The sequence below is a fragment of the Eptatretus burgeri genome, chromosome 15, assembly GCF_056783735.1.
Source record: "Eptatretus burgeri isolate ZD-2024b chromosome 15, Ebu_testis_v1, whole genome shotgun sequence".
NCBI lineage: Eukaryota > Metazoa > Chordata > Myxini > Myxiniformes > Myxinidae > Eptatretus > Eptatretus burgeri.
The window spans coordinates 3,223,478-3,250,103 of record NC_140975.1 but is presented as its reverse complement, the minus strand read 5'-3'; the positions used below and the strand labels follow the sequence as shown (position 1 = coordinate 3,250,103).

The 26,626-nt window shown below is 38.0% G+C and overlaps 1 protein-coding gene across 1 annotated transcript; it reads right to left on the bottom strand.

The window, feature by feature from the left end:
* Positions 1–589: 589 nt before the first annotated feature.
* LOC147011329 (cystatin-B-like) lies at positions 590–25,430 on the bottom strand. The gene is made up of 3 exons (XM_085858499.1): positions 25,260–25,430; positions 2,333–2,434; positions 590–1,508 (listed from the first exon to the last, which is right to left on the bottom strand). Exons 1-3 carry the CDS (start codon positions 25,350–25,352, stop codon positions 1,380–1,382), a joined length of 324 nt encoding a protein of 107 aa, XP_085714625.1. The 5' UTR covers positions 25,353–25,430; the 3' UTR covers positions 590–1,379.
* Between the last annotated feature and the right edge of the window lie 1,196 nt (positions 25,431–26,626).

The following is a 26,626-nucleotide window of genomic DNA, read 5'->3' as shown; positions in this document are numbered from 1 at the left end:
CACGTGATTGAGCAAACAAAGGTATAAAACTGGTATTTAACGAGTGTAAAATGTGTTTCGCTTCAACACGTTTCAACCCAATAATTCATGTTTCTTCCTTTCGAAATCCATGTTTACCTGCCCCACCGAAGGTGTGTCACAAGGACGGTGGGTTGGTTCGTTTGGTCTGTTCTTAGTCCCCTACCGGGTTCACCTGTGGACACAATGGGTGTGCCGTCCATCCATCCGTCACACCTGTGGTTTTCCAGACTTTTCCCAAACCCTTCAACACATCCAACTGAAACTTGGTGCATGGCTTGATGATAAGTTACAGAACAAGATCGAGTTTGAGGATGTTTCATCAATTTTTCAGATTTAAAAAAAAAAGATCACTTTTTATACATTTGTCACTGACCTGACTCCTGTTACTCTTGTTAATAATCTCTCCAGAAAGCATTTCCTTGGTGATGTAATGATGGATTACAATTTTCCTCTTGGATATCATTAAACTCCTGAAATAAGTCGCATTGAACCCAAACCTCTTCTTGGACGGCATTGACGAAAGGTCGCGCGGCTTTGCCCTCAGAACACAGCAACAACAAACACAAAATCAGACAAAAATATTTATTGCAAAGAATTCTCCCAAAGACAAGCATTTCAGGACATGTTCCTCAATCATAAATAATTTTGGGATGAACACGTACACCAGGCAGGTATGAAGGATTGGAAGAATAAACAGGTTCTTCCTCAGTCTGATGGACTGTCTCAACACGTTGCTTTTCAAACCACCGTGTAAAGAGCTCCAGGGATACATAGATCGACATTTCACGAGGACAAAAAATAACCACGTGATATTCCCATCATCATATTAAAATTTGTTAAGTGTGCTTGTGTTTGTTTGACTTCGACATACTCCTGAACCCCTGGAACATCAGAATGAGTGGAGAATTGCTGTTTGTAATCAGGGAGGTGGTGGAGGGTGAAGGGGAGGGGGGGAAAGGGGTTTACACTGGATGGTTTTTGGAGGTATAAATGGAACTCACAGCCTGGGGTGCAGAGTTGGAAAGACCCCAATTCTCTCTAAATATGTAGGATATGGGGAGGGGGCATCACAAGTCATGTTAAAATACTCAAAATCTGTGGAAATTAACCCATCTATAATTTTGTAGGAATATCATGAATTTAGTCGAAACTTGAACAACTTAAGAGAGCATTTGGTGAACTGGAGCACAAAGCCACTGTGGTGATAAAACAAACCCAAACTGATATTTGAAAGCAACGCATGTTCCACACAGATCAGTTTTGTTCATTAATGTTAATGAAAATAAGCAGTAGGTAGGACAAAGGAATGAAGGTGTCACTAAAGCGGCATTGTGTCGAGCAAGTGGAGTAAACACTAATCAGAAAGATACGATTTCCTCATCAAGGCGTTTGCCCTCTTGAACACCAGACAATGACAGTTTCCCACCATCACACGGCAGGTGCTGCCACACACTCAGGTGCACACACCAGTCATTTCCAACATCCACCTAAGGTGTTAAAATTCACCAAAATATTCAGCCAGGGAGTACATCATGGTATTTTAAATAAATAAACAAAACTTCCACAACCAAGTTGTGATCACAAGTTTTGAAAGTTAAAACAAATGTAAAACATTAATCACAGCAAGGAACAGAGCCAACACTGCAAGACACAGAAAATGGCTCCACCATATCGTCTCATGATACAACTTCCTATTTTACCCTTCTTTGATGTAATGGAGTCTAGAGAACTCTGAAACATGACATGACGTAGAGAATTCAGGTGTTTCAGCAACAATAACTTCATAATGTACTGCCCACCATCTTACCCTCTCCACCACACATAAAGGTCACGTGGAATGTATCATAAACTCACCTTGATTACCCGTCTAAATCACAAAATCTAGATTACCCATCTATACTGAACAGTATACACACACACACACACACACACACACACACACACACACACACACACACACACACACACACACACACACACACACACACACGTTATACACAGGACTGAACAAAACTCCCTTCACTAATCTTCGAAACCGTTTCATCAAAATTTCCCTCAACCTCAAATTTCAGCTTCCATCCACTACCTCATGATCTCTCCAATTTCTACCATAATCATTACTAAACCAGTTGGTGACCTTTCCAGACCCACCAACATTCACCTGCTCCTGTTCCCCAGACAAGCTTGTCCCTGTGTTTCCCCTTTCCCCCCCCCAAGTAATTTGTAACCTTTTCTACCCTGTAAAATAAAAACATGTTCAGGTTCATTGAAAAGATAACTTCACCACAATAAATGAGAAAAGGCAGCTCACCTTAATGAAGAAGTTTGTTCCAGCAACAACTTGTGTTTTAAAGTTGACTGCAACAAATTTATCAAACTTATTCTTTTTGTTCTTTTCAACCTCCATCCGAAACTGCACCGATAAACACAGGGGTCACGGATCAATGACAACCACACATTACATATCATTATGATAAATTATAAGCACACACATGATAAACAAGAAAAAGCAATCAGAGATTGCAGACCCTTGCCACAACTCGTTTTGTGTGGTGTGTTAATAAATTAATGAGAACTTCCATAGCCTGGTGTTGGCGCAGTGGTTAGGGCAGTGGTTAGGGCAGCGGCTTGGGATCCAAAAGGTCCTGAGTTCAAGCCCCGTTGGGACACTGAATTAATACACCACGGGGTTGACTCAGCCTGTCATCCTTCCGAGGTCGGTGAAATGAGTACCGGTATACTGGGCCGGTGTATACCCCGGTTAAAATAGGTGTACCATATCCCTGTGTCGTAAGAGGCGACCAGGGTTGTGTCAGGAAAGGCATCCGGCATAAAACAAGTGCCAAATCACTATGTGGATCACACGGATGATCCGCTGTGGCGACCCCGAACGGGAGCAGCCGAAAGAAGAAGAAGAATTAGAACTTCCACTTTATAACAGCTGCCGGTGATGACCAGTTCAGCCATTTCAGAAGAAGATTTTTGAAGGTTATTTCATCAACACTGGATGGCTGCTGAATCATGTGACTGATGACATCATCAATTTCTTTTTTGTGGACCATTTTCTCCCGCCATAACCCTCAAATCTTCACACTGATCGGATGTGGCGTTCTACAAATGCAATTATGACGTCACAACAATACCACACTCATTCCCCATGAGGAGTACTTGCTATGTGCCAAGTTTCAATTTGTTTTCTTGGTGTGGTTTCAGAGACGCAGAGGTCCAAAGTTTTTCCCACACCACATGACCTATGATGTCATAATTATGATTAAAAAATTATACATGAGTAGTCACACCGATGATGAAAATTTAGTGTCAATCCGACAAGCGGTTGGAGGAAAAACACAGGGAATTTCTGTGCGGACAAACAAACACAGAGACAGACAGACAAACAAACCCAAAACCCTCTCCTTCGGCGAAGGTAACAAGAAAGGTGATAGTGGAGCACATCGTCTCACCTCACAAGTTCATTCTGAACAAAAATACATCGTAAACTGGAACACACTAACGTTTAAAACAAAAATACATCGTAAACTGAACACACTAACGTTTAAAACAAAAATACATCGTTAAAAAAAAATACATCGTAAACTGAACACACCAACATTTAAAACAAAAATACATCGTAAACTGAACACACTAACGTTTAAAACAAAAATACATCGTTAACCGGAACACACCAACGTTAAAAAAATACATCGGAAACTGAACACACCAACATTTAAAACAAAAATACATCGTAAACTGGAACACACTAACGTTTAAAACAAAAATACATCGTTAACCAGAACACACTAACGTTTAAAACATAAATACATCGTTAACCGGAACACACCAACGTTAAAAATAAAAATACATCGCAAACTGAACACACTAACGTTTAAAACAAAAATACATCGTTAACCGGAACACACCAACGTTAAAAAAAAAATACATCGTAAACTGAACACACCAACATTTAAAACAAAAATACATCATAAACTGAACACACAAACGTTTAAAACAAAAAGACATCGTTAACTGGAACACACCAACGTTAAAAACAAAAATAGCATCGTTAACTGAACACACTAACGTTTAAAACAAAAATACATTGTTAACTGGAACACACTAACGTTTAAAACAAAAACACATCGTAAACTGGAATACACCAACGTTAAAAATAAAAATACCATCGTTAACTGAACACACCAACGTTTAAAACAAAAATACCATCGTTACCTGAACACACCAACGTTTAAAACAAAAATACATCGTTAACTGGAACACACTAACGTTTAAAACAAAAATAGCATCGTTAACTGAACACACCAACGTTTAAAACAAAAATACATTGTTAACTGGAACACACTAACGTTTAAAACAAAAATACCATCGTTAACTGAACACACCAACGTTAAAAACAAAAATACCATCGTTACCTGAACACACCAACGTTTAAAACATAAATACATCATTAACTGAACACACCAACGTTAAAAAAAATACATCGTAAACTGAACACACCAACGTTTAAAACAAAAATACCATCGTTAACTCAACACACCAATGTATAAAACAAAAATACATCATTAAGTGAACACACCAACGTTTAAAACAAAAACACATCGTTAACTGAACACACCAACGTTTAAAACAAAAATACATCGTTAACTGAACACACCAACGTTTCAAACAAAAATACATTGTTAAATGAACCCACCAACGTTTAAAACAAAAATACCATCGTGAACTGGAACAAACCAACGTTTAAAACAAAAATACCAGTTAACTCAACACACCAACGTTTAAAACAAAAATACCATCGTTAACTCAACACGCCAACGTTTAAAACAAAAATACCATCATGAACTGGAACAAACCAACGTTTAAAACAAAAATACCAGTTAACTCAACACACCAACGTTTAAAACAAAAATACATCGTAAACTGGAACCCTAACACCAAAAACAAAAATACATCGTTAACTGGACACACTAACATTTAAAACAAAAACACATCGTTAACTGGAGCCCTAACACCAAAAACAAAAACACATCGTAAACTGGAACCCTACCACCAAAAACAAAAACACATCGTAAACTGGAACCCTAACACCAAAAACAAAAACACATCGTAAACTGGAACCCGAACACCAAAAACAAAAATACATCGTGAACTGAACACACCAACGTTTAAAACAAAAATACCATCATAAACTGGAACCCTACCACCAAAAACAAAAATACATCGTTAACTGGACACACTAACGTTTAAAACAAAAACACATCGTAAACTGGAACCCTAACACCAAAAACAAAAATACATCGTTAACTGGACACACTAACATTTAAAACAAAAACACATCGTTAACTGGAGCCCTAACACCAAAAACAAAAACACATCGTAAACTGGAACCCTACCACCAAAAACAAAAATACATCGTTAACTGGACACACCAACGTTTAAAACAAAAATACATCGTAAACTGAACACACCAACGTTTAAAACAAAAATACATCGTAAACTGAACACACCAACGTTTAAAACAAAAATACATCGTGAACTGAACACACTAACGTTTAAAACAAAAAGGCATCGTAAACTGGAACCCTAACACCAAAAACAAAAATACATCGTTAACTGGACACTAACATTTAAAACAAAAACACATCGTTAACTGGAGCCCTAACACCAAAAACAAAAACACATCGTAAACTGGAACCCTAACACCAAAAACAAAAACACATCATAAACTGGAACCCCAACACCAAAAACAAAAATACATCGTGAACTGAACACACCAACGTTTAAAACAAAAATACATCGTTAACTGAACACACCAACGTTTAAAACAAAAATACCATCGTTAACTGAACACACTAACGTTTAAAACAAAAATACCATCGTTAACTGAACACACCAACGTTAAAAACAAAAATACATCGTTAACTGAACACACCAACGTTTAAAACAAAAATAGATAGTCAACTGAACACACCAACGTTTAAAACAAAAATACCATCGTTAACTGAACACACCAACGTTAAAAACAAAAATACATAGTTAACTGAACACACCAACGTTAAAAACAAAAATAGCATCGTTAACTGAACACACCAACGTTTAAAACAAAAATACATCGTTAACTGAACACACCAACGTTTAAAACAAAAATACATCATAAACTGGAATACACCAACGTTAAAAATAAAAATAGCATCGTTAACTGAACACATCAACATTTAAAACAAAAATACATCGTTAACTGAACACACCAACATTTAAAACAAAAATACATCGTAAACTGGAACACACAAACGTTTAAAACAAAAAGACATCGTAAACTGAACACACCAACGTTAAAAACAAAAATAGCATCGTTAACTGAACACACCAATGTTTAAAACAAAAATACATTGTAAACTGAACACACTAACGTTTAAAACAAAAATACATCGTTAACTGAACACACCAACGTTTAAAACAAAAACACATCGTTAAATGAACACACCAACGTTTCAAACAAAAATACATTGTTAAATGAACACACCAACGTTTAAAACAAAAATACCATCGTTAACTCAACACACCAACGTTTAAAACAAAAATACCATTGTTAACTCAACACGCCAACGTTTAAAACTAAAATACCATCGTGAACTGGAACAAACCAACGTTTGAAACAAAAATACCATCGTTAACTGAACACACCAACGTTAAAAACAAAAATACCATCGTTAACTGAACACACCAACGTTTAAAACATAAATACATCGTTAACTGAACACACCAACGTTTAAAACAAAAACACATTATTAACTGAACACACCAACGTTTAAAACAAAAATACATCGTTAACTGGAACACACTAACGTTTAAAACAAAAATACCATCGTTAACTCAACACGCCAACGTTTAAAACTAAAATACCATCGTGAACTGGAACAAACCAACGTTTAAAACAAAAATACCATCGTTAACTCAACACACCAACGTTTAAAACAAAAATACCATCGTTAACTGAACACGCAAACGTTTAAAACAAAAATACATCGTTAACTGAACACACCAACGTTTAAAACAAAAATACCATCGTTAACTGAACACACCAATGTTTAAAACAAAAATACCATCGTAAACTGAACACACCAACGTTTAAAACAAAAATACATCGTTAACTGGAACACACTTAAGTTTAAAACAAAAATACATCGTTAACTGGAACACACTAACGTTTAAAACAAAAATACCATCGTTAACTGAACACACCAACGTTAAAAACAAAAATACCATCGTTACCTGAACACACCAACGTTTAAAACATAAATACATCGTTAACTGAACACACCAACGTTAAAAATAAAAATACATCGTAAACTGAACACACCAACGTTTAAAACAAAAACACATCGTTAACTGAACACACCAACGTTTAAAACAAAAATACATCATTAACTGAACACACCAACATTTAAAACAAAAATACATCGTTAAATGAACACACCAACGTTTAAAACAAAAATACCATCGTTAACTCAACACGCCAACGTTTAAAACAAAAATACCATCGTGAACTGGAACAAACCAACGTTTAAAACAAAAATACCAGTTAACTCAACACACCAACGTTTAAAACAAAAATACATCGTTAACTGAACACACCAACGTTTAAAACATAAATACATCGTTAACTGAACACACCAACGTTAAAAATAAAAATACATCGTTAACTGAACACACCAACGTTTAAAACAAAAATACCATCGTTAACTCAACACACCAACGTTTAAAACAAAAATACGAATGACAACTACATAAGTATACTGCAGTGCAGCGCGCGCACACACACACACACACACACACACACACACACACACACACACACACACACACACACACACACACACACACACACACGTTATACACAGGAACATTATATACACACGTAATACACAGGAACATTATATACACACGTAATACACAGGAACAGTAGACACACACACGTTACACACAGGAACAGTATATACACACGTACAGTATATCCACACATTATACACAGGATCAGGATATACACACACACACACGTTATTCACAGGAACAGTATACACACACACACGTTATTCACAGGAACAGTATGCACACACACGTTATACACAGGAACAGGATACACACACGAACAGTATAAACACACACGTTATACACAGGAACAGTATATACACACACACACGTTATTCACAGGAACAGTATACACACACACGTTATTCACAGGAACAGTATGCACACACACGTTATACACAGGATACACACACGAACAGTATAAACACACACGTTATACACAGGAACAGTATACACACACGTTATACACAGGAACAGTATACACACACGTTATACACAGGAACAGGATACACACACAAACAGTATATACACACATTATACACACACACGTTATACACAGGAACAGTATACACACACGTTATTCACAGGAACAGTATACACACACACACACACGTTATTCACAGGAACAGTATGCACACACATGTTATACACAGGAACAGGATACACACACGAACAGTATATACACACATTATACACAGGATCAGTATATACACACACATTATACACAGGATCAGTATATACACACACACGTTATTCACAGGAACAGTATACACACACACACACACGTTATACACAGGAACAGTATACATACGAACAGTATATACACACGTTATACATAGGAACATTATACACACGTTATACAAAGGAACATTATACACACGTTATATATACACACACACACACACACACACATTATACACAGGAACAGTATATACACACGTTATACACAGGAACATTATACACACGTTATACACAGGAACATTATACACACATTATACACAGGAACATTATACACACGTTATACACAGGAACATTATACACACGAACAGTATATACACACATTATACACACGTTATACAGAGGAACATTATACACACGTTATACAAAGGAACATTATACACACAGGCACAGTATATACACACGTTATACACAGGAACATTATATACACGTTATACACACACGAACAGTATATACACACATTATACACAGGATCAGTATATACACACGTTATACACAGGAACATTATACACAGGAACACTATACACACGTTATACACAGGAACATTATATACACACGAAAAGTATTGTGACGTTCACGGGACTTGAACAGTCCCGCTCACGTAGAATGAGCCGAAACGATGGAGGCGGTTTATTTATTTATAACCCAAACATGGCGGTTCTAATCGCTCTACCGCAAACGGGACGAGGAAGGTGGCACGAGTCACTTTTCAATGAGTTAATGATGTTTATTTCTCTAACCAGAAATAATAAGACTCGGCAAGAGGAGGGATCCGGGGCGATTCGACCGGATGGTGGTGTGGGTTCGTGCGTGGGGAAAAACACAAACAATTCCAATGGATATACAGATCTCAAACCCTCTAAGGCGCCAGGTACACACACACACACACACACACACACACACACACACACACACACACACACACACACACACACACACACACACACACACACACACACACACACACACACACCGTAGCTGGTCCTGGTGGTCAGGCTGGCCCGTGGTGGTGACGCAACAGTCCCTGGATTGGCGTCGGACAAGCTGGCGTTGCGCTCGTCTGGTGCAGGAGACACCGTGGTGCTGTCGACCTCCTGGTGTCGGCCCAAGTCCGCTCACAGGCGCCAGGGAACCAGTTCTGGCGCCAAGTTGCGAGCAGGAGAGGGAGGCAGGTCCGCCCACCGTTCGACCCCGTACTCCGAGCCAGCAGAACCTCAGAGCCAACCAAGGTGAGGCACGAGGCTCAGCAAGGCCACGAGACACGATCAAATCCAGGATCGAATCAGCCCAACAAACAGCACGCTCCCAGAACAACAGCCTCCACCAGATCGGTTTTTCTGTACCGATCTTTTTCCTCTTCGCTCCAAACAGAGCCTTTTTATCCTCAAATCCTCGTCACTTCCAATTGAGCCGCCCCATTGGCCCTCCGCCGTCGCCCTCCGCCAATCGCGATCACGGGGCGGAGCCATCCGCAGCACTGTCCTGTGACGTCACGGCAAGCCTCCAGGGAATACGAAAAGGGGTTTACGCAGACACACTTACCCGTATCCCTATCTAATTACGTGACAATTATCATTTCCCCCTTGAAGAAATGGACATTTACTAGACAACTTATCACAACTGAATTGCTACTTATTACATCAAGATCCTGGTACACTCGAACAGCATGGCATACCTAATTTAACATCCTAATTACCCTTTGAATGCACACCCCCCTCAAACGTAACAGTATATACACACGTTATACACAGGAACATTATACACACACGTTATACACAGGAACATGATACACACACGAAAAGTATATACACACATTATACACAGGAACATTACATACACACGTTATACACAGGAACATTATACACACGAACAGTATATACACACGTTATACACACAGGCACAGTATATATATATATATATATATATATATATATATATATATATATATATATATATATATATATATATATATATATATATTGTTGTGGTTACCAAATTCGCAAACCACCATTCAGGTCCCTTAGGTGAGATATCTCGGTAAGTATATGTGTAGTTAGGCCCAAACCCGTTGTCTAGAGGGAATAAATGTTATTCATGCGTGCTGCGACTCTTCAGGATAGCCGTTTTTCTTTTACTATCTTTATTTTGGACCAACCGCCATTATCACCACCGCCAACCGCGTCTCAACAGTCATCACAACATCAACCACCCACCACAACGCCGCTTCACCACAGCAGCCATGACCTTTGCCGTCACACCTCGCAACCGTCGCTTCGCCACCGTTCTTGCGCCGCTTGTGGGTACCGGTATTGGACTCGTGCAGGGCGCGCGCCGAACAGAGTGTACAAAACCACGGACTTTCCGCTCCAAAAACGGATCAAAAACGACTCATGCCCACTTTTGTTCCGTCCAATCGGTGAGCAAGGGGCGATTTGGCCCCGCCTCCAGGGCGTTGGAGGGCGGTCGCTATATGCAAATTCATGGATCAAAATGCATTCACGCCCACTTTTTCTCGGGCCAATGGGGAGCGAGGTGAAAGGTCGAAGGCAGGGGGTCAAAGGCGAAGCCACGGGGCTTATATAAGCGGCTGCGTTCGTCAGAAAAGTGTCGTCGTGTGCGTTGGAGTCGTGTGTGCGTTGGAAGGAGTTCGCAGGAGGAAGAGTTCGGAGTTGGAGTCGGAGCGAAGAGGACGGAGCTGTGGAGAGGCGGCGGCGGCGAAGGCAGACGAGGGGGTGCTCGCGTCGGTGCCGGGAGCTGCACACCAGGGAGGCCGACGGCGCGACCTGGTCGAGGTGGAGACGCTCGTCGCGGGACCCGAGGCAGAATAAAAATCCTCCTTTCCCCGAGCATCAGCAACCCCCTCCTGTTTCCCCCCCGCGCTGAGATAGTGCGACAAAAGGGGGCCCCCTTCCCACCCCCTACCAGACACTGTTCGCGAGGCCCGCGGGAGTTGGGGCACCATCGCCACTTCGCGCCTCATCATCAGACGGGTAGGCCCGACCCGGTCTCGGCCCCAGGCCCGCCTCATCCTTGAGGGTGTTCTTTTTCTTGGTTTTGTGTCTGTGAAGTAGAATTGTATAAGTGTTGCCGTGTGCTCGGTAGTCGGATAGCTCTGCATTGTGTCTTCGCTTTTACATTTGCTTTTTGTGTAAAATTGCATTGTGTTTCTTCTTCTTTTCTATGTGCTTTTGGTGGAATTGTATATGTGTGCTTTCCGTTCATCGCGAATAAATGTGCTTTATATTGAACTGTTTTCCCGCTTCGCTTCGTCATTTCTTTCATTGAACCCCCATCTTGCTTCACGTCAAGGGTTGGTAGTGGGCTGAATACGCCCGATAATTAATCGAACTGTCGAGGCCGACGATAACACCGCTCGGTTATCCCGATAGTACGGAACGGGTCGCTTAAGTGGCCCGTGTCCGAAGTCGACCTGCGGCGAGGTGCGATCGCCCGGTCTACCCGCCGTGTGGGTACTTAGGTAGGTCGAATTTGGCGAGCAACCCTATCCCACGCGGGGGCCGATTGGCTCGATCGCGGTGAGACCGAAAGGTCCACCCGTGACTGGTTCCCGGCGTTAGTCCGAGAGGGTCACAACTGGATTGTCCGTCCGGTGGGCGACGTGCCGCGATTCGAGTTACGTGGCCGTCAGCACGCCGGCGGGCGCGAATCCGTAACAATATACACACAGGAACATTATACCCACACGAACAGTATATACACACACACACACGTTATACACATACGAACAGTCTATACACATGTTATACACAGGAACATTATATACACACAGGAACATGAAACACACACAAACAGTATATGCACACGTTATACACAGGAACATTATACACACACGAAAAGTATATACACATGTTATACACAGGAACATTATATACACACGTTATGCACACACGAAAAGTATATACACACGTTATACACAGGAACATTATATACACACACGAACAGGATATAAACACATTATACACAGGAACATTATACACAGGAACACTATGTACACACGAAAAGTATATACACACGTTATACACACACGTTATGCACAGGAACATGATACACACACGAAAAGTATATACACACGTTATGCACAGGAACATGATACACAGGAACATTATATACACACAGGAACAGGATACACACGAACAGTATGTACACACACGTTATGCACAGGAACATTACTCACACATGTTATACACAGGAACATGATACACAGGAACACTATACACACACGTTATACACAGGAACATTATACACACATGTTATACACAGGAACATGATACACACGAAAAGTATATACACACGTTATACACAGGAACATTATATACACACACGAACAGTATATAAACACGTTATACGCAGGAACATTATATACACACGTTATACACAGGGACATTATATACACACGTTATACACAGGAACATTATATACACACATTATACACAGGAACATTATACACACGGACAGTATATACACACGTTATGCACAGGAACATTATACACACATGTTATGCACAGGAACATTATACACACGTTATGCACAGGAACATTATACACACGTTATGCACAGGAACATTATACACACGTTATGCACAGGAACATTATACACACACGAAAAGTATATACACACGTTATACACAGGAACATTATATACACACACGTTATACACAGGAACATGATACACAGGAACATTATATACACAGGAACAGTATACACACATGTTATACACACACGAACAGTATATACACACATGTTATACACAGGAACAGTATACACACACGAACAGTATATACACACGTTATACACAGGAACATTATACACACACACGAACAGTATATATACACACGTTATACACAGGAACATTATACACACACGTTATACACACACGTTATACACAGGAACAGTATATATACACACGTTATACACACACGAACAGTATATATACACAGGAACATTATATACACACGTTATACACAGGAACATTATATACACACGTTATACACAGGAACATTATACATCCACGTTATACACAGGAACAGTATACACACGTTATACACACACGTTATACACACACGAACAGTATATATACACACACAAACAGTCTATATACACACGTTATACACAGGAACATTATATACACACGTTATACACAGGAACATTATATACACACGTTATACACAGGAACATTATACACAGGAACATGATACACAGGAACATTATATACACACGTTATACACAGGAACAGTATACACACACGTTATACACAGGAACAGTATACACACGTTATACACACACGAACAGTATATACACACGTTATACACAGGAACAGTATACACACGAACAGTATATATACACAGGAACATTATATACACACGTTATACACAGGGACATTATATACACACATTATACACAGGAACATTATATACACACATTATACACAGGAACATTATACACACGGACAGTATATACACACGTTATGCACAGGAACATTATACACACATGTTATGCACAGGAACATTATACACACACGAAAAGTATATACACACGTTATACACAGGAACATTATATACACACACGTTATACACAGGAACATGATACACAGGAACATTATATACACACATGTTATACACACACGAACAGTATATACACACATGTTATACACAGGAACAGTATACACACACGAACAGTATATACACACGTTATACACAGGAACATTATATACACACGTTATACACAGGAACATTATACATCCACGTTATACACAGGAACATTATACACACACACGAACAGTATATATACACACGTTATACACAGGAACATTATACACACACGTTATACACAGGAACAGTATATATACACACAGGAACAGTATATATACACACACGAACAGTATATATACACAGGAACATTATATACACACGTTATACACAGGAACATTATATACACACGTTATACACAGGAACATTATACATCCACGTTATACACACACGTTATACACACACACAAACAGTCTATATACACACGTTATACACACACACAAACAGTCTATATACACACGTTATACACAGGAACATTATACACAGGAACATGATACACAGGAACATTATATACACACGTTATACACAGGAACAGTATACACACACGTTATACACAGGAACAGTATACACAGGAACAGTATACACACGAACAGTATATATACACAGGAACATTATATACACACGTTATACACAGGAACATTATACACACACGTTATACACAGGAACATGATACACAGGAACATTATATACACACGTTATACACAGGAACAGTATACACACGTTATACACACACGAACAGTATATATACACGTTATACACACACGAACAGTATATATACACACGTTATACACAGGAACATTATATACACACGTTATACACACACGTTATACACAGGAACATTATACACACACGTTATACACAGGAACAGTATATACACACGTTATACACACACGAACAGTATATATACACACGTTATACACAGGAACAGTATACGCACATGTTATACACAGGAACAGTATACACACGAACAGTATATATACACAGGAACATTATATACACACGTTATACACAGGAACATTATACACACACGTTATACACAGGAACATTATACACAGGAACATTATATACACACGTTATACACAGGAACAGTATACACACACGAACAGTATATATATACACGTTATACACACACGAACAGTATGTATACACGTTATACACACACGAACAGTATATACACAGGAACATTATACACACACGTTATACACAGGAACAGTATATACACACGTTATACACAGGAACAGTATATACACACGTTATACACAGGAACAGTATACACACGTTATACACAGGAACAGTATACACACATGTTATACACACACGTTATACACACACGAACAGTATATATACACACGTTATACACAGGAACAGTATACACACACGTTATACACAGGAACAGTATATACACACGTTATACACAGGAACAGTATATACACACACGTTATACACAGGAACAGTATACACACATGTTATACACACACGTTATACACACACGAACATTATATACACGAACATTATATACACACGTTATACACAGGAACATTGTACACACAGGAACATTATATACACACACACGTTATACACAGGAACATTATATACACACGTTATACACAGGAACATGATACACAGGAACATTATATACACAGGAACAGTATACACACATGTTATACACAAACGAACAGTATATACACACGTTATACACAGGAACATTATACATCCACGTTATACACAGGAACATTATACACACACACACACGAACAGTATATATACACACGTTATACACAGGAACATTATACACACACGTTATACACAGGAACATTATATACACAGGAACAGTATATATATATATATATATACACACGTTATACACACACGAACATTATATACACACGTTATACACAGGAACATTATATACACACGTTATACACAGGAACATTATATACACACGTTATACACAGGAACATTATACATCCACGTTATACACAGGAACAGTATACACACATGTTATACACACACGTTATACACACACGAACAGTATATATACACACGTTATACACACACACGAACAGTATATATACACACACAAACAGTCTATATACACACGTTATACACAGGAACATTATATACACACGTTATACACAGGAACATTATATACACACGTTATACACAGGAACATTATACACAGGAACATGATACACAGGAACATTATATACACACGTTATACACAGGAACAGTATACACACATGTTATACACAGGAACAGTATACACACGTTATACACACACGAACAGTATATACACACGTTATACACAGGAACAGTATACACACGAACAGTATATATACACAGGAACATTATATACACACGTTATACACAGGGACATTATATACACACATTATACACAGGAACATTATATACACACATTATACACAGGAACATTATACACACGGACAGTATATACACACGTTATGCACAGGAACATTATACACACATGTTATGCACAGGAACATTATACACACATGTTATGCACAGGAACATTATACACACACGAAAAGTATATACACACGTTATACACAGGAACATTATATACACACACGTTATACACAGGAACATGATACACAGGAACATTATATACACACATGTTATACACACACGAACAGTATATACACACATGTTATACACAGGAACAGTATACACACACGAACAGTATATACACACGTTATACACAGGAACATTATATACACACGTTATACACAGGAACATTATACATCCACGTTATACACAGGAACATTATACACACACACGAACAGTATATATACACACGTTATACACAGGAACATTATACACACACGTTATACACAGGAACAGTATATATACACACGTTATACACACACGAACAGTATATATACACACGTTATATACACACGTTATACACAGGAACATTATACATCCACGTTATACACAGGAACAGTATACACACGTTATACACACACACAAACAGTCTATATACACACGTTATACACAGGAACATTATACACAGGAACATGATACACACGAACAGTATATATACACAGGAACATTATATACACACGTTATACACAGGAACATTATACACACACGTTATACACAGGAACATGATACACAGGAACATTATATACACACGTTATACACAGGAACAGTATACACACGTTATACACACACGAACAGTATATATACACGTTATACACACACGAACAGTATATATACACAGGAACATTATATACACACGTTATACACAGGAACATTATATACACACGTTATACACAGGAACATTATACATCCACGTTATACACAGGAACAGTATACACACGTTATACACACACGTTATACACACACGAACAGTATATATACACACACAAACAGTCTATATACACACGTTATACACAGGAACATTATATACACACGTTATACACAGGAACATTATATACACACGTTATACACAGGAACATTATACACAGGAACATGATACACAGGAACATTATATACACACGTTATACACAGGAACAGTATACACACACGTTATACACAGGAACAGTATACACACGTTATACACACACGAACAGTATATACACACGTTATACACAGGAACAGTATACACACGAACAGTATATATACACAGGAACATTATATACACACGTTATACACAGGGACATTATATACACACATTATACACAGGCACATTATATACACACATTATACACAGGAACATTATACACACGGACAGTATATACACACGTTATGCACAGGAACATTATACACACATGTTATGCACAGGAACATTATACACACACGAAAAGTATATACACACGTTATACACAGGAACATTATATACACACACGTTATACACAGGAACATGATACACAGGAACATTATATACACACATGTTATACACACACGAACAGTATATACACACATGTTATACACAGGAACAGTATACACACACGAACAGTATATACACACGTTATACACAGGAACATTATATACACACGTTATACACAGGAACATTATACATCCACGTTATACACAGGAACATTATACACACACACGAACAGTATATATACACACGTTATACACAGGAACATTATACACACACGTTATACACAGGAACAGTATATATACACACAGGAACAGTATATATACACACACGAACAGTATATATACACAGGAACATTATATACACACGTTATACACAGGAACATTATATACACACGTTATACACAGGAACATTATACATCCACGTTATACACACACACAAACAGTCTATATACACACGTTATACACAGGAACATTATACACAAGAACATGATACACAGGAACATTATATACACACGTTATACACAGGAACAGTATACACACACGTTATACACAGGAACAGTATACACAGGAACAGTATACACACGAACAGTATATATACACAGGAACATTATATACACACGTTATACACAGGAACATTATACACACACGTTATACACAGGAACATGATACACAGGAACATTATATACACACGTTATACACAGGAACAGTATACACACGTTATACACACACGAACAGTATATATACACGTTATACACACACGAACAGTATATATACACACGTTATACACAGGAACATTATATACACACGTTATACACACACGTTATACACAGGAACATTATACACACACGTTATACACAGGAACAGTATATACACACGTTATACACACACGAACAGTATATATACACACGTTATACACAGGAACAGTATACGCACATGTTATACACAGGAACAGTATACACACGAACAGTATATATACACAGGAACATTATATACACACGTTATACACAGGAACATTATACACACACGTTATACACAGGAACATTATACACAGGAACAGTATACACACACGAACAGTATATATACACGTTATACACACACGAACAGTATGTATACACGTTATACACACACGAACAGTATATACACAGGAACATTATACACACACGTTATACACAGGAACAGTATATACACACGTTATACACAGGAACAGTATATACACACGTTATACACAGGAACAGTATACACACGTTATACACAGGAACAGTATACACACGTTATACACAGGAACAGTATACACACGTTATACACAGGAACAGTATACACACGTTATACACAGGAACAGTATACACACATGTTATACACACACGTTATACACACACGAACAGTATATATACACACGTTATACACAGGAACAGTATACACACACGTTATACACAGGAACAGTATATACACACGTTATACACAGGAACAGTATATACACACACGTTATACACAGGAACAGTATACACACATGTTATACACACACGTTATACACACACGAACATTATATACACGAACATTATATACACACGTTATACACAGGAACATTGTACACACAGGAACATTATATACACACACACGTTATACACAGGAACATTATATACACACGTTATACACAGGAACATGATACACAGGAACATTATATACACAGGAACAGTATACACACATGTTATACACACACGAACAGTATATACACAGGAACAGTATATACACACGTTATACACAGGAACATTATACATCCACGTTATACACAGGAACATTATACACACACACACGAACAGTATATATACACACGTTATACACAGGAACATTATACACACACGTTATACACAGGAACATTATATACACAGGAACAGTATATATATATATATACACACGTTATACACACGTTATACACAGGAACATTATATACACACGTTATACACAGGAACATTATATACACACGTTATACACAGGAACATTATACATCCACGTTATACACAGGAACAGTATACACACATGTTATACACACACGTTATACACACACGAACAGTATATATACACACGTTATACACACACACGAACAGTATATATACACACACAAACAGTCTATATACACACGTTATACACAGGAACATTATATACACAGGAACATTATACACAGGAACATGATACACAGGAACATTATATACACACGTTATACACAGGAACAGTATACACACATGTTATACACAGGAACAGTATACACACGTTATACACACACGAACAGTATATACACACGTTATACACAGGAACAGTATACACACGAACAGTATATATACACAGGAACATTATATACACACGTTATACACAGGGACATTATATACACACATTATACACAGGAACATTATATACACACATTATACACAGGAACATTATACACACGGACAGTATATACACACGTTATGCACAGGAACATTATACACACATGTTATGCACAGGAACATTATACACACATGTTATGCACAGGAACATTATACACACACGAAAAGTATATACACACGTTATACACAGGAACATTATATACACACACGTTATACACAGGAACATGATACACAGGAACATTATATACACACATGTTATACACACACGAACAGTATATACACACATGTTATACACAGGAACATTATATACACACGTTATACACAGGAACATTATACATCCACGTTATACACAGGAACATTATACACACACACGAACAGTATATATACACACGTTATACACAGGAACATTATACACACACGTTATACACAGGAACAGTATATATACACACGTTATACACACACGAACAGTATATATACACAGGAACATTATATACACACGTTATACACAGGAACATTATATACACACGTTATACACAGGAACATTATACATCCACGTTATACACAGGAACAGTATACACACGTTATACACACACACAAACAGTCTATATACACACGTTATACACAGGAACATTATACACAGGAACATGATACACAGGAACATTATATACACACGTTATACACAGGAACAGTATACACACACGTTATACACAGGAACAGTATACACAGGAACAGTATACACACGAACAGTATATATACACAGGAACATTATATACACACGTTATACACAGGAACATTATACACACACGTTATACACAGGAACATGATACACAGGAACATTATATACACACGTTATACACAGGAACAGTATACACACGTTATACACACACGAACAGTATATATACACGTTATACACACACGAACAGTATATATACACACGTTATACACACACGAACAGTATATATACACACGTTATACACACACGTTATACACAGGAACATTATACACACACGTTATACACAGGAACAGTATATACACACGTTATACACACACGAACAGTATATATACACACGTTATACACAGGAACAGTATACGCACGTTATACACAGGAACAGTATACACACGAACAGTATATATACACAGGAACATTATATACACACGTTATACACAGGAACATTATATACACACGTTATACACAGGAACAGTATACACACACGAACAGTATATATACACGTTATACACACACGAACAGTATGTATACACGTTATACACACACGAACAGTATATACACAGGAACATTATACACACACGTTATACACAGGAACAGTATATACACACGTTATACACAGGAACAGTATACACACACGTTATACACAGGAACAGTATACACACACGTTATACACACACGAACAGTATATATACACACGTTATACACAGGAACAGTATACACACACGTTATACACAGGAACAGTATATACACACGTTATACACAGGAACAGTATATACACACACGTTATACACAGGAACAGTATACACACACGTTATACACACACGAACAGTATATATACACACGAACATTATATACACGAACATTATATACACACGTTATACACAGGAACATTATATACACACGTTATACACACGTTATACACAGGAACATTGTACACACAGGAACATTATATACACACACACGTTATACACAGGAACATTATATACAGACGTTATACACAGGAACATGATACACAGGAACATTATATACACAGGAACAGTATACACACGTTATACACACACGAACAGTATATACACACGAACAGTATATACACACGTTATACACAGGAACATTATACATCCACGTTATACACAGGAACATTATACACACACACGAACAGTATATATACACACGTTATACACAGGAACATTATACACACACGTTATACACAGGAACATTATATACACAGGAACAGTATATATATATATATATACACACGTTATACACACACGAACATTATATACACACGTTATACACAGGAACATTATATACACACGTTATACACAGGAACATTATATACACACGTTATACACAGGAACATTATACATCCACGTTATACACAGGAACAGTATACACACATGTTATACACACACGTTATACACACACGAACAGTATATATACACACGTTATACACACACACGAACAGTATATATACACACACAAACAGTCTATATACACACGTTATACACAGGAACATTATATACACACGTTATACACAGGAACATTATACACAGGAACATGATACACAGGAACATTATACACAGGAACAGTATACACACATGTTATACACAGGAACAGTATACACACATGTTATACACACACGAACAGTATATACACACGTTATACACAGGAACAGTATACACACGAACAGTATATATACACAGGAACATTATATACACACGTTATACACAGGAACATTATACACACACGTTATACACAGGAACATGATACACAGGAACATTATATACACACGTTATACACAGGAACAGTATACACACGTTATACACACACGAACAGTATATATACACGTTATACACACACGAACAGTATATATACACACGTTATACACAGGAACATTATATACACACGTTATACACACACGTTATACACAGGAACATTATACACACACGTTATACACAGGAACAGTATATACACACGTTATACACAGGAACAGTATATACACACGTTATACACAGGAACAGTATACACACACGTTATACACACACGAACAGTATATATACACACGTTATACACAGGAACATTATACACACACGTTATACACAGGAACATTATATACACAGGAACAGTATATATATATATATATACACACGTTATACACACACGAACATTATATACACACGTTATACACAGGAACATTATATACACACGTTATACACAGGAACATTATATACACACGTTATACACAGGAACATTATACATCCACGTTATACACAGGAACAGTATACACACATGTTATACACACACGTTATACACACACGAACAGTATATATACACACGTTATACACACACACGAACAGTATATATACACACACAAACAGTCTATATACACACGTTATACACAGGAACATTATATACACACGTTATACACAGGAACATTATACACAGGAACATGATACACAGGAACATTATACACAGGAACAGTATACACACATGTTATACACAGGAACAGTATACACACATGTTATACACACACGAACAGTATATACACACGTTATACACAGGAACAGTATACACACGAACAGTATATATACACAGGAACATTATATACACACGTTATACACAGGAACATTATACACACACGTTATACACAGGAACATGATACACAGGAACATTATATACACACGTTATACACAGGAACAGTATACACACGTTATACACACACGAACAGTATATATACACGTTATACACACACGAACAGTATATATACACACGTTATACACAGGAACATTATATACACACGTTATACACAGGAACATTATACACACACGTTATACACAGGAACAGTATATACACACGTTATACACAGGAACAGTATATACACACCTTATACACAGGAACAGTATACACACACGTTATACACACACGAACAGTATATATACACACGTTATACACAGGAACAGTATACACACATGTTATACACAGGAACAGTATACACACACGTTATACACAGGAACAGTATACACACACGTTATACACAGGAACAGTATACACACGAACAGTATATATACACAGGAACATTATATACACACGTTATACACAGGAACATTATACACACACGTTATACACACGTTATACACAGGAACAGTATACACACGTTATACACACACGAACAGTATATATATACACGTTATACACACATGAACAGTATATATACACACGTTATACACAGGAACATTATATACACACGTAATACACAGGAACATTATACACACACGTTATACACAGGAACAGTATATACACACGTTATACACAGGAACAGTATATACACACGTTATACACAGGAACAGTATACACACACGTTATACACAGGAACAGTATACACACAAGTTATACACACACGAACAGTATATATACACACGTTATACACAGGAACAGTATACACACATGTTATACACACACGTTATACACACACGAACAGTATATATACACACATTCTACACAGGAACAGTATATATACACACATTCTACACAGGAACAGTATACACACACGTTATACACACACGAACAGTATATATACACACGTTATACACAGGAACAGTATACACACACGTTATACACAGGAACAGTATACACACACGTTATACACAGGAACAGTATATACACACACGTTATACACAGGAACAGTATACACACATGTTATACACACACGTTATACACACACACGAACATTATATACACGAACATTATATACACACGTTATACACAGGAACATTATATACACACGTTATACACACGTTATACACAGGAACATTGTACACACACGTTATACACAGGAACATTATATACACACACACGTTATACACAGGAACATTATATACACACACACGTTATACACAGGAACATTATATACACACGTTATACATCCACGTTATACACAGGAACATTATATACACACAGGAACATTATATACACACACGTTATACACAGGAACATTATATACACACACGTTATACACAGGAACATTATATACACGTGAAACCAAAATGATCACCAAGGTTACCTGGTCACAGATGTCTTGGATCTTCTTGTTCGCCGGTTGAACCTCACTCGGAGCTCCCGGATTGAATTGCATGGGTTTCTGCATGGGTTTCATTGTTTCACCGGGAAAGTATCGACTCGAATGTGGAAACACAACCCGCGTGTCCCTTTTAAACAGTCAGGGAGGATCGTGACGCGTTCCCCTCCCCACGTGATTGGTGGACAATCAAGGAGTTGCTGGGGGGCGGGGCCTCACTTCTTGATGAATCGGTGACGTGACCGCACGTGTCTGTGAACGGACTTCACCATCCACCAGGCTTATGAATTAATTACTAGAATGTATATAATGGGTGAGATAATGAGATTGTGATGTCAACCAAGTGAGTTTCACAATTTTGAGGAGAATAAAACAATGTAAATGTTGATGGAGAGATATCGGCGATGTTAGTACGAACTATCACACAAAAGGGAGACTACGAGTTGGTCACGTGGTCTTATGAGTTTGGCACAAACCCCACAATGGTTCTTTCCATCCATCAATGTCATCACTCACCTGGGTCTGCGTGACCCTTCCTCTTGTGTCAGCACCTCATTTGTGAGGAGAAATGTCTCGTTTCTCTTTCTTCATGTTACATACATGTTCCATACGTGCACCTTCCATACTTTGCACGTGATTGAGCAAACAAAGGTATAAAACTAGTATTTAACGAGTGTAAAATGTGTTTCGCTTCAACACGTTTCAACCCAATAATTCATGTTTATTCCTTTCAAAATCCATGTTTACCTGCCCCACCGAAGGTGTGTCACAAGGACGGTGGGTTGGTTCGTTTGGTCTGTTCTTAGTCCCCCTACCGGGTTCACCTGTGGACACAATAGGTGTACCGTCCATCCATCCGTCACACCTGTGGTTTTCCAGACTTTTCCCAAACCCTACAACACATCCAACTGAACCTTGGTACATGGGTTGATAAGTTACAGAACAAGATCGAGTTTGAGGATGTTTCATCAATTTTTCAGATTAAAAAAAAAAAAAAAAAAAAAAAAAAGATCACATTTTATACATGGGTCACTGACCTGACTCCTGTTACTCTTGTTTAAAAAAAATCTCTCCAGAAAGCATTTCCTTGGTGATGTAATGATGGATTACAATTTTCCTGTTGGATTTCATGAAACTCCTGAAATAAGTCACATTGAACCCAAACCCCTTCTTGGATGGCATTGTGTCGAGCAGGTGGAGTAAACACTGATCAGAAATGTATGATTTCATCATCAAGGCGTTTGCCCTGTTGAACCCCAGACAATGACAGTTTCCCATCTGCATGCGGCAGGGGCTTGAACACACAAAGTAGTCCAGGCAAAATAAGGTTTGATCGGGAACAAATTGCAACA